General features: G+C 57.4%; 1 protein-coding gene across 8 annotated transcripts in view; it reads left to right on the top strand.

The window, feature by feature from the left end:
• The window catches only part of SYNGAP1 (synaptic Ras GTPase activating protein 1), a 30,392-nt gene that overhangs the window by 3,688 nt on the left and 9,676 nt on the right, over positions 1-17,028 (top strand). For all 8 annotated transcript variants that reach the window (XR_009533552.1, XM_060109702.1, XM_060109706.1 and 5 more), the window contains exons 3-13: positions 2,076-2,181; positions 8,427-8,518; positions 8,951-9,072; positions 11,334-11,487; positions 11,713-11,811; positions 13,198-13,821; positions 13,952-14,096; positions 14,314-14,458; positions 15,994-16,230; positions 16,361-16,562; positions 16,777-16,955. Coding sequence is in view for 7 of the 8 variants with exons in the window: in XM_060109702.1 (XP_059965685.1) it covers positions 2,076-2,181; positions 8,427-8,518; positions 8,951-9,072; positions 11,334-11,487; positions 11,713-11,811; positions 13,198-13,821; positions 13,952-14,096; positions 14,314-14,458; positions 15,994-16,230; positions 16,361-16,562; positions 16,777-16,955 (2,105 nt within the window). In the remaining variant the exon portion in view is untranslated. The remainder of the gene's footprint in view (positions 1-2,075; positions 2,182-8,426; positions 8,519-8,950; positions 9,073-11,333; positions 11,488-11,712; positions 11,812-13,197; positions 13,822-13,951; positions 14,097-14,313; positions 14,459-15,993; positions 16,231-16,360; positions 16,563-16,776; positions 16,956-17,028) is intronic.

Raw genomic sequence — 17,028 nt, 5'->3', positions numbered from 1 at the left:
GGGTAGTGTGGGAAAATGTGGAGAGAAGGATGGGGAGAATCCTCTTTAGAGAAGGGACGCGAGACACAAAGAAAGCAAAGAGAGAAACACTGGCAAGTGGTGGGAGGAGGGTGGCCACTGAGATTGGGGTTGGGATGTCAGAAGGGGCAGGTGTTCTCTCCCCTTGGCCAGAGGGTCTTTGAGGGCCATGTACAGTGATGGGGAGGAGATATGGTTCTAAAGATTTGTGGGTGCCTCCTGTTTTCACCCTGCTCATATTGTGGGATAGGTTAGGCTAGGAAAGGGAAACTAAGGGGCTTGGAGGAGGGGTAAAGACATGGGGATCACTTTGGAGGGATTGTCTCCAAAGCAATCCTCGGGACCCTCTCCTCTCCCCAACTCAGTACGCCCCATCACTGACCAGTCCCTGTCCTTTCCCTGGCATGGGGCAGAGTACAGGACTCAGAGAGTGGGGTCTCTGAGTGGGGAAACTAGGAAGGGGCTGCAGGGTACCAGGAGAGATGACAGAGGTCAGCAGGTCTGGGTGTGGTGGGCGGTGAAGATGGGGAAGGCTGAGATCAGGGTTTAGAGAGACACTGGGAGGGCTTTCACCAGGGACATGGGGAAGGAATATAAGGAAAGAGATGCCTGGGGGTGAGGGGAACTGGGAGTATGGGAAGTTGTCTAAAGGAGTAAGAGTGGGATAGGGGCAGGGACTAGCTAGAGTGAAAGATGTGAAGTGAACAGAGCATCCTTGTGGGAGGTAGCGGCCATGCAGGGTGGTTAGAGTGTGGGCTCTGATTTTGGAGCTGGGTCAGCAGTGGAGGGTCCATCAGAGGAAACAAGATGTGAATATGAAGGGTGGACGCCCAGAGGTGTGATTGGGAGTGGGGGTGATTTGGGGACCAGCTTTAGAGAGTGATAGGGCAGCCTGCAAGACCAGAGGGGTGGTGAGAGATGCGCCCCGAAAGCTGTCAGGGAGGGTGTTGCGAGGCAGGGTTAGAACTGGAGTTGAGGTTAACCAGGGTTTCAAGGGATCTGGGGGGCAAGTAAGTGTGGAGAGATGGCTGGGTAGAGAGCTTCCAAGGCACAGAGTCAAGTCCAAGTGTCCAGGGGAGGACACGGTGACTCAAGGGAGAGGTGGTTTGGGGAGTCAAGTTTTAGGCACTGAGGGGCATTTGAGTGATTCACTAGTGGTCACCGGTCTTGACCAAGGGTTTGAGGTCTGTAGGATGAACTGGGGAAACTGGAGACTGTGTGAGGATGAAGAGGGAGGACAGTGGGTGGGGGGGATGAAGGAATGACAGAGATGGGGACAGACAGGTCCAGGGGACCAGTGGCCAGAGACTGAAATAGGAAGGGTGCGGAGGGAGGGAGTGGGAAATGACAGAGTGTAGGGCCACAGGGAGCTGGAATTGGCTGAGTTGTGGAGCCCAGGCTGGGGACTAGTGGGGTGGGTGGTTCTTGGAGGGGTGGAGGTTAGGAAGGAGGTGGCAAGGGCGAGCTGGGGATGAGGCTTAGGGAGAGATGATGGCTAAAGGGAAGTGAGAGGGGCGATGGAAGGAGATGAAGGGTGGGGGGAGGTGACCAAGCCCTCTGGGGGGTGGGGAGGTTGGGTCCCATTCTGGCCGCAAGCCTGGCCGTGGGAGGGAGACAAGCTGTGGATCCTGATTATAAATGCAGCTTCTGCTACCCCCGTGACAGCCACGGAGGGAGGGAAGGGGGTGAGGGAGGTGGGAGGTTGGGAGGAAAACAGGGAGAATGGAGGAACTGAAGGTCAAGGGGAAAGTGGATTCAGGGAGCAGCGAAGGCCAGAGGGGTTGTGGGAATTCCCTGGAGGGTGTTTCAAAAGAAATGGTGGAAGAAAAAAGGAGGGTGGGACGGGAGGGAATGAGGGAGACAGACTCGGAGGGAGAAGGGAACGAGAAATCGCGAAATCCACTCACCCCGAGACACTTAAAAGAGTATAGAAGGGCGGGGGCAGAAGGTGGTCAGGCCTGGTTTAAAGGCAGGCTCATCCTTCCTTGGTGGGGGAGGGGAAGAGGAGGGACGGCCTCGGCCAGGGAGGTCTGACACGCCCCCCCCGCATCCCCTAGATACACCCCCTTCTGATCCGGGACCGGAGGAGCGAGTCCAGTCGCAACAAACTGCTGAGACGCACAGTCTCCGTGCCGGTGGAGGGGCGGCCCCACGGCGAGCATGGTACGGCGGCCGAGCAGGCTCGAGCAGGCTCTCGTGCCCCGGACAGTCGCGGGGAGAGGGCTGAAGGTGGACAGGGTTGCATGGGAGGGGGAGTCCGGGAACCGAGGAGCTGTCAGGGGCCGGGAGGAGGCGGAGACAAAGTCTCGAATTCTGCGAGTGGGAACCTGGGCGGAGCAGGCGCCCTCCTCTGGGATCTGAGCGGGACGGAGGCTGTGGGTGAGAGGCCCCAGCGGTCCTTGCTGTTTCGCTCCCTTTTTCCTCTCCAGCAGCGAAGTTTGACTCTTTCCCCGGTGCTTGCAAAAATAGTCTCCTTAGATCTTTAGCTTCCTGTCCGAGTGTAGTTGCCCGTGCCCCTCCCAGCCCCAGGTCTGGGATCTTGGAAAGAATGACCTAGTTCCTGCCCTGCCCCCAGACCTCAGCCCCACCCCCACGCTCCTGATTCTTCTTCCAGACCTTATGGCCTGTGGACCCTCCCTGTTTTCTTTCCCCCTTTCCCCTCTTCTCATCAGCTGTTTCTGTTTTCTGCAATTCTATCACCCTCTTTCTCTTTCCCCCCCGATTTATTTTCTCTATCCCTCTTGATTCCTCTGCCTCTCCCCTCTGCTCCCGGTGGATCTCCATCAGACCCCCATCTCATCTCCTTTCTGCCTGTCTGTGGAGCTATGTGCTCAGTCTGTCTCTCCAACTCTCCCTCTCTCCATCTGTCTCTTCCCCTCCCTCTTTCTGCCCCCCCTCCACCCCCCTCTTTAGTCATTTAAAAAAAGATTTTTGTCTTCCTGAGAAGTTCGCTTAAAAGGTTTCCATGGGAACAGTGAGGGGAGATGAAGGCAGAGAACAGAGATCTGCAGCCAAGGTGCAGAGAGACGCCCTCAGCCCCCTGGAAACCCCCTTGTCACTGCCCCCTACCACTCTGTTCCCCTTCCAGGACCAAGGGTCCAGGTCCTTCATCCCCTCAACCCCTTGTGACCCCTTTCTTCCACCAGCTACCCCTCCCCTCAGGGATCCAGGCTTCCAGTTTCTCTTCCTTGGAGAGAGCCGGTGGCCTGTCTCCATCCCTTGGCTCCCTTCAGCCCTCTTCTCATAGGCCCAGGCCTTACTGCCCTTGGGGGCCAGCTCTGGGACCCTGGGTGGATGGGTGGCCAGGGGTGTGTGTCATTGTCATGGAAACTTCTGACCATGGGGGTGTGTGGGTAGCACATCTCTGTGAGGCAAAGCCAGGTGGTGGTGGTGGAGTGTGTACAGAGAATGTGTGTGATGTCTGTCACATCTGTGTGTGTGTGAGAGAGAGGGAGTCAGTCATGTCCATGTCTGGGAAAGGTTTGTGTACATGTGTGCATACCTGTGTGTCAAGGCCAGAATGGTCACATGCTTGTGGAGCATCTTTATCATATATCCGGTGGTTGGCATCTCAGCCCACATATTCGCCTTCTTTCTCCTTACCCTCAGTCCTCAGGGTCTGGGGTCTCTGGTGTGGGTCTCCTGTGTGTTTAGGGGGAGGGCACCCATGTGTGTTTGGGGTTGGAGGACGGTATGTGGAGGTGTTTGTGTTGGAGGTTCAATAGGGGTTGGGAGGGGGTCCAGGGGTATATATATTTAGGGGGAGGGTTTAGCGAAAGAGTTGATAGCTGGTGAACGTTTGGGGTTCTCAGGTGGACGTGGAATGTGTAAAGGGCATGGAGGATGTGCTGCAGGGAACATAGGAGTCTTTGGGGACCTGGGCACCTGGGTCTGAAAAGGTCTGTGCAGAGGCTGTGGACTCTAGAGCCCAGGAGAGGTCGCCGGACCTTTGAGGGGCATTGGCATCCAGGGCTCCTCCTCTGCTGGGTGGAGCCGCCGCCCCTCGTTCCCTGCGAGGTTTTGATGGGGGGTCCTGCTCTGGAGGATGGTGGGAGGCCCGGTTGGTTTTGGGGGTCCCCTCGTCCCCCTCCCGCGTCTCTCTCGCGCTGTCTCCGGGCGACGGGGCTCGTGACAGAGGCGGCCACGGCAGCAGCGGTCGCCTAGCAACGGCGGCGGGGCCCGGGCAACGGCGGCAGCGGCGGGAGCGGCGGCGGAGGGAGCCGTTCCCGCGGCCGTCACCGCTCGGCCGTCCCGGCCGTCCCGGGCCCCGCCGCCGCCCCCACCGCGCCGGGCGGCGCGAGCCGGGCCGCGCCGCCCCCTCTACCGCTGCACCCCGCCCCTCCCCCGCGCAGGGGCGGGGCCCCTCCCCCACCGGGGACATCCCCCCCGACCCCCCCGGGGGGCGGTGCGAGGTAAGGGCGGGGCCGGGCGGACGAGGAGCGCGCGCGTGGGGGGGCGCCGCGCTCTTGGGGGCGGGGGCGCGTGTGTGCGTGGGCGCCGGGAGGGGGGTGGGGAGGCCGCGGCGGCGGCGGCGGCGGCAGCTGCTCCCTCCGCATGTTCTCGCTGCATCTTCCGAGTGGGGGGAGTTATGGTAACTGGAGGGGGACAGCGGAGGTCGGGGGGTCGGGGACAGGCCTCGTGGGGCCAGGGTCTCGAGTGCGCGGGGGCGGCCGGTGTGGGGTGGTCTTGGAGACCCTCGGTGGAGGTGGCAGCCCTGGTGTGCGCGTGTGTGTCGCTGTCCAGGCTCGTGTCCCCTGTGTGTCGGTGCCATGTGCACACGGGGGCCCAGTTCCTCGTGCACACATGTGCAGCCAGCGGTTTTCAAGTCTGTCCTGTCGTATCCTGCCTCTGCCGGCTTCCTGCCTAGGGGGCTGCTGGGCTGACCACTGGCTTGTGGGGCAGCTTTTGGCCATACTGGTACCTGTCACCTCTGACCCTGAGAATGCATGTTCCTTGCTGTGGCTCACCTCCTATCAGCCTCCTGTGTGTGGGGATGTGTGGCTGCATGAGAAGGATTTTCTGTGTCCCTGGTGGCAAGTGTGTGTCTTTGCATGTGTGTTCCATCATTGGCCTGGGTATCTGTGTCAGTCCCAGCATGGGTGTCCAGGGCGTGTCTGGATGTGGGTGGTGTGCAAGTGGGGGGAGAGAGTAAGTGTGTGAGCGTGTTCCTTGGAATCCTACCATGTATGAAACACCTTTGGGCTAGCAGGTGTAAGCCCCTGCTCGGTTAGAGAGTGGGGACAAAAAAGCTGAAAAGGGAAAGAGCGGGGTAAAGAGGAAAAGTGGGGAGTTGGGGGAGAGGAGGAATGAGAGAGACTTGCAGAGGAGAGAGAGCCTGGGAGAGAGAATAGCTGGAGAATAGCTGGGAAGGTGGGAGATAGTGGAGCCAGATTTAGAAGAGAGGAGAGGAGAAGAGGTTTTAAGATGGGGAACTGGTTGAAGACAGCGGAGAAGGGGCCTGGAAGCTGGGGAGACAGCTTGTGGGGCGGAGAGAGTCAGGCCTTCGGTAAAGTGATCTCAGAGGAGAAAGGGCAAGACGGGGTTGGGATTTGTGTAGGCCGTGTAGGATCAGGCTTGGTTGGATCAGGGGAGGCCATCATAGAGGCTGGCTCACAGTGAGGCCTGGCACGGCAGGAACTGCTGTTAGAGGTTCCTGTTCCCAGCACAGAGTTTGCCCCTCATTTCTCTGCTCTCTGTCCAACTCTGTTCCTCCACCAGCTTTGGCAGCCTCCCTTTGTGGCTCCCCTTGCGAGCTGCCAGCTGGGTGTGACAGGGAAGAAGGGCCAAAGGGAAGGTTAGGGATTTGGGGGATTGGAGGGCAAGGGGAGATTCTGTGGGTGATGGCAAGATTAGAGAGGTTGGAGAGGCGGGAGTCTAAGCCCTCGCTGTGTGTGTGTGTGTGAGTGCAATTGTGTGTGTGTGTATACAGGGTGTGTACATGTGTGGGTGTGTGCACAATGCCTGTGTTACGGGTCTGTGTAGGTGGCTGTTATGCGTGTGCATGCGTGTATACATCGTGCAGGGATGGGACATGGAGACCCAGGATCGTGGTGTATGCTTATCAGGTTTGCTCTGTGTGTGGACATGGGCGTGTGCCTGTTTCCTGCACATGTCACTGCATGCAGCACTAATAACAGGATGTCCTGTGATTCTGTCACTCCGTCCCTTTTCCCTCTGTGTTTCTGCTCTTTTTTTCACTGTGGCAGTGAGGGTCTTTGTAAGTGTATGTGTATGTGGCCTCCGTGTACCTCTGACTTATATGTGAGTTCTTGGATCTTAGTGCTTGGTTGTATGTATAAGGTTATATTACTTCAAGAACCAAGCAAACCAATTAGCAAATCCGTTCTCCTTCTGTTAATTCTTTAGTTCCAAAATGTAATTTTAGTGGATTTGAAGTTAGATTTTCTGCCTTTATTACAGGAGCTTGCAAATGAAAATAGTGGCTGAGCTACATTCCATGGCATGAGACAGGCAGCTAGACCTGAGAAAGGCCTAGGAAGGAGATATTCTGAACCCTTAGATGCATTGTTGAGTGTGTTACAGAAGGGTAATTAACACGTTTGCTCCTTGGTCTGTCTGTATTCTGGTAGCAACCAGGGATTCATGTGTTGGAGTCAGGGAAGGGCTGGGGGAGAAGAAGGAGTTGTCCTGAGACAGTGGTTGTGGTTGTACTTCTCATGTGAATGAAGGATGTTTGTGCTTTGGGGATACGGGGATACCTTGATGTGGTCAGGATCATGGTATACTCAAACATGTGTTTTAGAGGTTAAAGTGGCTTCCCCTGTGTGGGGGCCCTGTGTGTGTCTCTGGGTTAAATGTCCCCTTCTGTTACGTGCTGCCCACATGACTGCCCGAGGGACTCGGGCCCCACATCCACACTAGCAGCTCTCATGTGAGTGTCTGGGTCCAAGTATGTACTCCCCTGTTGCAGTGCTCACATATGTCTAAGCATGTATCCTGTGGGGTATGTGGGCCCCAGGGTCTCAGAATGTGGACCCGTGGCACCCCCCCCCCCATTCTCACAGCTGCCTGTATGTCTCATAAGCACCTAGATCCCTTTTTATTTTTTGTATCATGGGTCTTATGTGCACGTACCCGCCACAGCTCGGTGTATGTTTTTGTGCTTTACACATGTGTTCCTGAGGGACTGACAAGGGTTCCTGTGTCATGGGAGCCACATTTTTGTGTGCACATCTCCTAACACCCAGGTTTTAGAGGCCTAGGGCAGCTGGAGACTGATTCTAGGGCAATTTGCAGGCGATTTGCAATTCAGGAGGCCGACAATGAACGTGTAGCTGTGGCCCTCCCTTGTTTTGGAAACTAGAGGGTTAACAGGCAGCTCTTCCGGTCCACCCCCCCCAGCATGTAGCTTCTTGTTGCCATGGAGATGGTAGCCCCGCCCCTGATGCAGCACCTGCCCCCCCATTGGCTGCAGTGGTGACTGTGGGGCTGAGGGGGGAGCCCAGGCCTGGGCAGCCATTCTGGAGCTGGAGCCCGAGCTTGGCATCCCCCCACTTTCATTCTCCTCTAGCCACTTGGCCCCTCTAAATTCCCTGGCAGCAGAGCCTCAGCTTTCCTCCTCCCAGCTGCCACCCTTCTTGACTCTGAGCAGTCTGAGCTTCATCGGCATTCATCTCCCCTCCTCCTCCTCCTCTCCCTGCCCTCACTTGGGAGTCCCCCGAGTCCTCACTGCCCATCTTCCCCACTCCCTGCCCGTTCCCCTGCATTCTTTTCTTTTCCCCTTTCCCCCTTCACTTCTGAGTCCCTGCCACTGCAGTGCACGTGGAACCAGCCCCTTCTCCCCTCCCCCCGACCCCTTCCTTTAATTTTCTGTCCCCAGGCTTTTTCCGCTTCCAGTCCTCACAGGTCCCTTCCAAGCCTTCCCCCTCCAGTCCAGGGAGGGGGTCATGGGAGGTAGCTCTGGCCCTCCAGACAGACAGGGGTTCCAGGAGTGGGGGCAGGTGGAAGTTGTGCCCAGCTGAGGGAGGAGGAAGGCCTGCCTCTGGTCAATGACCTTTAACCCGACTTGCCCCACCAGCTCGCCCCTTCCTGGGGGGGTGGGCACCAAGGACCTAGGTTCTGTGGATCTTCGGTGCCCTTTATTCCTGGAGTTTTAGTGACCCTCTCAGCCATGCCCCTTTGCTGACTGCCAGGCCCAGCCCCAGTCATGGGCCTAAGGCCTCCCACCCCGTCCCCCTCCGGGGGCTCCGGCTCGGGTTCCTTGCCCCCTCCTTCCCGCCGCCAGCTTCTCAGCCGCCGCTGCTCTTCCTGCTGCTTTCCGGGGGGTAGGTGAGGCTGGAGCTAAGGGGCAGAGGGAGGTGGGCGAGTGTGCTGGGGCCAGGGGTGGAAACCTGGGCTAACGGCGACCCCCTCCCCAACTTCCGTTCCGGCCCTTTTCTCCCCTCCAGAATACCACTTGGGTCGCTCGAGGAGGAAGAGCGTCCCAGGGGGGAAGCAGTACAGCATGGAGGCCGCCCCCGCTGCACCCTTTCGGCCCTCGGTGAGTGAAGGCGCCTGCCAGATGTGGCTCAGCTGGGTCCCCTCCCCTCCAGCCCCAGCTGGAGCCTGAGGATTATGAGAAAGGGGGAAGGAGGGGAGAGAGAGAGAGTGTATGTGTGTGTGTGCCCCCACCTCTTCGGTTTCCCCCTTCTTGGCGCTGCCCCCCTGCTTCTCAGACCAGCCCTCCCACCTTCTCCAGGCTGGGGTGTGTGTGTGTGTGTGTGTGTGTGTGTGTTTGTGTGTACACTCGCATCCGTGAGAGCACAGGAAGGCAAACTGGTAGCAGGGCTCCTATCCCCCTTTCCTCGCCTCTAGAGATTTCCCTTTTCCCCCCATCCCACCTTCATCCAGGGACTCTTTACCAGCTGAGCGGTGAGGAGGTAGGACTGACCCTACCCCAAAACACACCTATCCCCATTTCCCCCCCACCCAGCAAGGCTTTCTGAGCCGGAGGCTAAAAAGCTCCATCAAACGTACGAAGTCACAACCCAAACTTGACCGGACCAGCAGCTTTCGCCAGATCCTGCCTCGCTTCCGAAGTGCTGACCATGACCGGTACAGGGCCTGGAGCGGTGGGCTAGAGCGGGGTGGGATGAGTTGGATGCAGTGTAGGGGCCTCCAGAGTGAGGTTGGAGGGGTGGGGGTTCTCAGAGTGTAGAGCTTGACGGCTTCAGATTGATTGAGAGGTGTGGTGGGGCAGGGGTCAGAACAGAGGAGCAGCAGGAGAGGGGCGGGGTGCAGGGTGCCCGGAGAGGGTGAGCTGCGGGGCAGGAAAGGGGGTGAAGGTGAAGCCAAGGAGGGATGGACTCTTCTGACCGACAGAAGGATGGGCTCCAGCCCAGGATGGAAGAAGCTGTACAGAAGGACAGAGACTGGGAGGAACATTTAAGGAATCCAGGGAAGGGGCGGTGGGCTGGGTGGTAGGAGGAGAGAGTGTGATCCAGGTAGATGGTATGAGGGAAGGGTGGCAGGGTGGGGTGGGGCTGGCAGGTATTATGGAGGAGAGAAGGTGCAGCGTGGAGCGTGACAGAGAAGGGGAGGTGGCACGGGTATGCAGGTCAACAGACTGGGGAGGGGAGGTTGGAGGGTTAATCCATGGACTGAAGCCTGAGGAAGAAGCCCGCAGAGAAGTCCAGAGTGCACTGTCTCTGAGGCTGGGCTTGAAGGAAATCTTGTTTGCTCCTGTGGTCTGCTCTTTGGGGTCCCTCTTTGGGTTTCCCCCTCACCCAGTCCGCCCCCGCCGCCCCAGGGAGAACCCTGTCCTTCCTTTCCCCCATGTCTGGCCGCCCCCGGGATGGGGCAGGTAGGGGAGGTTGGGATAGGTGAGTCACACCTTCCCCTCCCCCCTCCCATGTCACCGGAGCTGGATTTGGGGAGGGGGGTGGTGTGAGGGCCTGGTATTCCTGGCCACGGGGGCGGGGGGCCGGGGGAGCGTCGTGCTGACGGCAACAGAGCCCAAGATGACGGGGCTGCTATAAATAGCTCCATGGAGGCTCCCACACCCGAGCTCCCCCTCCCGCTTCCCTACTGCTCTCTACTCTTCATCCCCTAGCCGGCTCCGAGCAAACTGTCCTGTGGTCCCGGCCTCTACTCCCCTCAGTGCCTTTCACCTTCTGCCTTCCCTGTGGTCCCGGCCTCCACTCCACTCAGTGCCTTTCACCTTCTGCCCTCCCGCACTGATTTTCCCAAGTTCGTCACCCCACCCCACCCCCGTCCCCCACCTCTGTTCCCACGTCCAGCTCTCCAGTGGCCTCTCCTCATCTTCTCCCATCCTGTCTTTCTGCACACACCTTTCCCTCCTCCTTTTCTCCTTCTCGCCCTATCTGTTCTTCCCCAGTCCCCATTTTCAGTCCCTTATCTCCATTGTCACTCTTCTGCCCAGAATCCTTCTTCTATTTCTTATGATTTTCCCTCACTCTTTCCCCCGATTCTGCTAAAACTTGTCCTCTTAGGTTGTTCATTTTTGGATCTATTAAGTGCTTTTTAGGCACTACCTGTGTGCCAAGGCCCAGAGCAACATCTTTGAACTTCTGCTTCTTTCTTTTTTAAATTTATTTATTTTATTTATTTATTTTTGGCTACACTGGATCCCCATTGCAGTGCATGGGCTTTCTCTAGTTGCGGAGAGTGGGGGCTGCTCTTCATTGCGGTGTGCCGGCTTCTCATTGCGGTGGCTTCTCTGTTGCAGAGCACAGGCTCTAGAGCACAGGCTCAGTAGTTGTGGCACATGGTCTCAGTTGTTGTGGCTCACGGGCTCTAGAGCGCGGGCTCAGTAGTTGTGGCACACAGGCTTAGTTGCTCCGCAGCATGTGGGATCTTCCTGGACCAGGGCTCCAACCCGTGTCCCCCGCGTTGGCAGGCGGATTCTTAACCACTGCGCCACCAGGGAAGCCCCTGTACTTCTGGTTCTTTACTCCCACCTTTTTCCCCTTATATTGAAGCTGTGGTTTTGGCGGGGGAGGTGTCACATAGAAGTCCCACCTAGAAGTGTCCAAGGCCCACCTGTTCTTTTTTTTTCTTCAATGGTCCCTTTCTGGGTTGAGATATTTCTAGGTGTCCCCAGTCCTCACAACCCATTAGGTGGTGGATTGAGGGGAGGGGATTTCTTAAAGGGTTCTCATTTCTCTCACATCCTTCATGTCCTTCCCTGGGGATAGGCTGGGTTTCCTTCTGTCTGTGTCTGTGTCCATGTGGGAAGTGGGTTTAGGAGCCCCTTTCCCCAGGTCTCCATCCTAGAGCCAGGTTGGCGATGCAGGCCTGTGTATGTGTAAGCAGAGTGGGGCCCTGACTCTCCCTCCTGGACCCCCGCCTGCCAGGGCCCGGCTGATGCAGAGCTTTAAGGAGTCGCACTCTCACGAGTCCTTGCTGAGTCCTAGCAGTGCGGCCGAGGCCTTGGAGCTCAACCTGGATGAAGATTCCATTATCAAGCCAGTGCACAGCTCCATCCTGGGCCAGGAGTTCTGTTTTGAGGTACTGGGTGTAGGGGGCTGGGGAGGGCCAAAGGGCAGGGGTCACGGAGGGGGAGGGCAGAGAGTCCTGGAGAAAGCGGCAGAGGTGGGGACGTCAAGGAAACAGAAGCCTCTGGGGCTGAGAGAAAGGAGGATAGGCCAGGGAGGAAGAGATGGTGGTGGACTCTCAGTCCTTGGGAGTCATCACCCCTCTAGAGCCCCAACTGACCTCCACAACCCACTCTAGGTAACAACATCATCAGGAACAAAATGTTTTGCCTGTCGTTCTGCGGCCGAAAGGGACAAATGGATCGAGAATCTACAGCGGGCGGTAAAACCCAACAAGGTATTGGGAGTACCGGGTACACAGACAGCATGGGCAAGGCAAAGGTCAAGCTGCAGGGGAAACTGGGGGCCTAGGGGAGAAGGGGACCGAGGAGGAGGGGACCCCATTTTCCTCTGAGTCCCTCATTTCTTTTTCCTTTCTTTCTACCTTATGATGTTTCCCTACCATAAAAATCATAGACTTATGGAACTGATGGGGCTCTGGGAGTCCTCTGGTGCATCTTCCCTGCAAGCAGGGATGTCCCACTAACACCCTGACAGGTGGGCGCCAGGCCCCTGCTTGCAGTGTTTCTGCAGGACACATAGATTTGTCAGGTAGATGAGTCTTTAGACCTTGGTTTCCTCTCTGTATGGTAGGAATGGGGTTGAACTACATAATCTATAAGGTCCCTCTGGCTCAAAAATTCTGAGTTTGTGTTCTTCCCAGGAGAAATGCTCCCAGTTCCGTGAGCTGTTCTCTGTTTCCCAGTTTCCAGTGAGCTCACAGTCCTCGTGGCCTCCTCTGTGGGAACCCTTGTTTGTCGATGTCCTTCTTAAAAACTAGACCCAAAATGCTGGGTGTGATCTGCCCCATGCAGAGTACAAACACCGGGCTTTTTTCACACTGTGGCATCACCTGAGCCTCACTGGTCAATTGTCATCCTCCAGGCCCTTTTCACACTACCTATGTAGTCTCAGCTGCTGCATTTATGCATTTTTTGCAATTACCTTTCGATTGTCTTTGAAGGACTCCTCAGTTCTCCTGTTCAAATTCCACCTTAATAGTTTGGGTTTATTATTCTAGCTTTTAAAATCTTTTCTCGGTACGAATTCTGTCATCTGATGTATGAGCTCCCTCTGTATCAGTTTCCTGCGGCTGCTGTAACAAATTACCACTCTCTGGACTGCTTAGCACAACAGAAATTTACTCTCTGACAGTTCAGGAGATTGGAAGTCAAAAATCAAGCTGTCGGCAGGGCCTTGCTCCCTCGGAAGCTCTAGGAAGAATTCTCCCTTGTCCCTTCATACCTTCTGGTGGTTGCCGGCAGTCTCAGGCATCCCTTGACTTCTTGCTGCATCTCTGCACTTTCTGCCTCCATCTTCATGTGGTCATCTCCCCTCAGTGTGTCTCTGGTCTCCAAGTCTCCCTCTCCATATAGACCCCAGTCATTGGATTTAGGGTCCACCCTCATCCAGTACGACCACGTCTCAAGTGACTATAGTCACTTAATGTGACTATAAGATATGAATTCCGGGGTGACACGGTTTAATCCCGCACACGCCTTCTCAGCCCCGTGATTGCTGGTGTCGGGGAGACTGTCTGGCTTTTTCACCGTCTCTCCTCTTTTGATGTCTCTGTCTCTCTGTCCCTTCCCCTTCATCTGCCGCGCCCGCCCTACCCTGCCAGGACAACAGCCGCCGGGTGGACAACGTGTTGAAGCTGTGGATCATAGAGGCGCGGGAACTGCCCCCCAAGAAGCGGTACTATTGCGAGCTCTGCCTGGATGATATGCTGTATGCACGCACCACCTCCAAGCCCCGCTCGGCCTCGGGGGACACCGTCTTCTGGGGCGAGCACTTCGAATTCAACAACCTGCCAGCCGTCCGGGCCCTGCGGCTGCACCTGTACCGTGACTCAGACAAAAAGCGCAAGAAGGACAAGGCGGGCTATGTCGGCCTGGTGACTGTGCCTGTGGCCACCCTGGCTGGGCGCCACTTCACAGAGCAGTGGTACCCCGTGACCCTGCCGACAGGCAGTGGGGGCTCCGGGGGTATGGGGGGCTCGGGAGGGGGAGGGGGCTCGGGTGGCTCAGGGGGCAAGGGCAAAGGAGGTTGCCCGGCTGTGCGGCTGAAAGCGCGTTACCAGACAATGAGCATCCTGCCCATGGAGCTGTATAAGGAGTTTGCAGAGTACGTCACCAACCATTATCGGATGCTGTGTGCGGTGTTGGAGCCCGCCCTGAATGTCAAGGGCAAGGAGGAGGTCGCCAGCGCGCTGGTTCACATCCTGCAGAGTACGGGCAAGGCCAAGGTGAGTACTGGGCCCTCAGGACAAGGTGACCTGGGAGTGCACACTCACGGGGATAGTAAGGGTAGGGCACATCTGTCTTCATCAGCTTGGGTTGGACAGAGGCTGACCCTTGGCTTTTCCTGGCCCCCAGGACTTCCTTTCAGACATGGCCATGTCCGAGGTGGACCGGTTCATGGAACGGGAGCACCTCATATTCCGCGAGAACACACTCGCCACTAAAGCCATAGAAGAGTACATGAGACTGATTGGTCAGAAATACCTCAAGGATGCCATCGGTATGGCCCACCCACAGGTGTTCTTCCCAAACCTGCCAGATGCCCACCCCAGCCCTAAATGTAGCTACTCCAGACCCCAAGTCCACCCTGCCTCAGCTTGATGCGTCTGGGCCCAGAGTCCCCTCCAACCTGATTCCAAGATTCCCCAAACCCTGGCAGCCCCTGTCCCTGCCCTTCGAAAGTGTGACCGTCCTCCACTGTGCCCCCACCTCCACAGGGGAATTCATCCGTGCTCTCTATGAATCTGAGGAGAACTGTGAGGTGGACCCCATCAAGTGCACGGCGTCCAGTCTGGCAGAGCACCAGGCCAACCTGCGGATGTGCTGTGAGTTGGCCCTGTGCAAGGTGGTCAACTCCCATTGGTGAGACTGGGAACCCTGGGTTGGGGGGCCAGGGTTGGGGGAGTCGTGTGTTCATCTCTTCATCCATCTGTCCATCTTCAAAGAGGACTGAGAACCAGTTATGGGCAAAGCATTGTGCTTGGTGCTGTAGAGCAGACAGAGAGCCATGAGGCTTGGCCCCTGCCCTCAGAGGACCTGCACCAGAATGAGTAGGGACAGATTAGATATGCAGAAAGCCACAGAACGGTACAGTATGTGTTAAGTTCCAAGTGAGGGTACCCCCTCCCCTTGCCTCCACAATGCAACATAAGGTCAGAGAAGGCAGATCTTTGACTGAGATAAGCAGGGAAGTCTTCATGGAGGAGGTGCCCCCAGGGCTGTGCTTGGAAGACTGGGTCAGGTTCTGATGTATAGATATGGTGGGCTGAGAAGACGTTTCGGGAGAAGGCTGTGGAACAGGCCCACACGTGAAGGTGAGAGGTCCTGGGACAGCAGGCAGAGGTAGTTTAGTGGAGCGTGTGGCTCACAGTGGAGAGTGATGGGAGACGTGTCTGGACAGGGCGAGGAGAGTTAGAATCTGAAGGCCTCCGCTGCCAGGTAAAGGAGTTGGAGCTCATTGGTAGGTCATGGGATGCCAAGCAGTATCATGATTGAGAAGGTTAATTCTTAGATGGAGGTGGGTGTGGTGGGTGGCTGGAGTAGGGAGAATGAAGTCCAGGCTAGTTGGGGACGGTTGTTAATGGTTCAGGCATGGAAATCATAGCCTGAGTCAGGATGGTAGCAGGAAAAGTAGAAAGGGGCTACTGTAAGGACCCTCTGCGGAAAGGATCAACAGGAGTCATCGGCTAAGTGGAAAGGAGGGGGCATGTCTGTGGGGAGCAAGGACGACTCCCAAGGCCATGAGGCTGGTGGTTGGGAGACCGGTGGCCTCACTGACAGAACTGGGGAGTCAGGAGGGGGAGCCCAGTGGCGGTTGGAGGTGTGGGGGGCGATGCTGAGCTCCACTTTACACCAGTTAGAGTTTAAGGTGTCAATGGGACATTGAAGAGGAGGACCAGGGAGGTGGGGAGAGTGAGCTCTGAGCCATTCCAGGGACTGGGGATCATGCCTGGGACACCTCCATCCCCATTTCCCTGGAATCCAGAAGAGTTGGGGGGTCCGAGCTCCCTGTACCTCGAGTGACCCTCCATCTCTCTCCCATTTCTGTCTCTCCCTGGTGTCTTTCTTCTCCTCCTCTCCTTGTCTCTCTCACACTTGCGCCTGTCTCTCTCCCGCGTGTTCTTCTCCCCTCACCTCCTCTCCCCTCCATTCTCTCTCCCTATCCTGTCTGTCCCCTCTGTCCCCTCTGCCATAGCCCTCTTCCTCCAGCAGCCTCCTGTCCTCCTCCTGCACTCCCTCCCTCCCTCCCTGTCGCTCTCACCTCTGTGAGGGTTCCACACCCTCACCTCCTTCCACCCCCCTCAGCATGTTCCGTGGAAGCTGAGGGTCTCTGGGGCTCAGTCCCGGTCTCTCTCTTTCTCTCTCTCTCTCTCTGTCTCCCCACCCCGTCCCCTCAGCGTGTTCCCGAGGGAGCTGAAGGAGGTGTTTGCATCTTGGCGGCTGCGCTGCGCAGAGAGGGGCCGGGAGGACATCGCAGACCGGCTGATCAGCGCCTCGCTCTTCCTGCGCTTCCTCTGCCCGGCCATCATGTCACCCAGTCTCTTTGGGCTCATGCAGGAGTACCCAGATGAGCAGACCTCGCGAACCCTCACCCTCATCGCCAAGGTCATCCAGAACCTGGCCAACTTTTCCAAGTGAGGGAAGCCTCAGGCTGGGTGTCAGACGGGGCTGGAGTGGGCAGGAAGGGTCTCCCGAGTCCCTAGAGACAGGCGTGGGTTGGAGGCCTTCTGGGTGTGACCTGTACCTTCTGGATGCTTTGGCCAGGTTTACCTCAAAGGAGGACTTTCTGGGCTTCATGAACGAGTTTCTGGAGCTGGAGTGGGGTTCCATGCAGCAGTTCCTGTACGAGATCTCCAACCTGGACACACTGACCAATAGCAGTAGCTTTGAGGGTTACATCGACCTGGGCCGAGAGCTCTCCACGCTGCACGCCCTGCTCTGGGAGGTGCTGCCCCAGCTCAGCAAGGTGAGCATAGGCCCCTTGGCCCGTCCTCAGGTCACCAGAGGCTCCTGTGGCCCTGAGACCACCCCCTGCGCAGATTCTTCCCGCCTCCTGTCCCCAGACACGTCACTGCCACTTCCAATGCCACTTCCCCAGCTCAGACTCCTTCTACCTGAACTCTCTGAGACCCCCTTAAAGCTGGGCTCTTAGCCCCCGGGTAATAGCCTCCCTATTCCAGGAAGCCCTCCTGAAGCTGGGCCCACTGCCCCGGCTCCTCAACGACATCAGCACAGCTCTGAGGAACCCCAACATCCAACGGCAGCCGAGCCGTCAGAGCGAGCGGCCCCGGCCTCAGCCTGTGGTGCTGCGGGGCCCTTCGGCCGAGATGCAGGGCTACGTGATGCGGGACCTCAACAGGTGAGCTCCCAGGACCCCAGGCCTGTGCCCTAGGCGCCCTTATGCTTCTGTCCTGGATACACTCCGCTGGGCC

Source organism: Mesoplodon densirostris, chromosome 10 (genome assembly GCF_025265405.1).
Source record: "Mesoplodon densirostris isolate mMesDen1 chromosome 10, mMesDen1 primary haplotype, whole genome shotgun sequence".
NCBI lineage: Eukaryota > Metazoa > Chordata > Mammalia > Artiodactyla > Ziphiidae > Mesoplodon > Mesoplodon densirostris.
The sequence above is the reverse complement of the archived record's forward strand: the minus strand, read 5'-3'. Positions and strand labels throughout refer to the sequence as shown.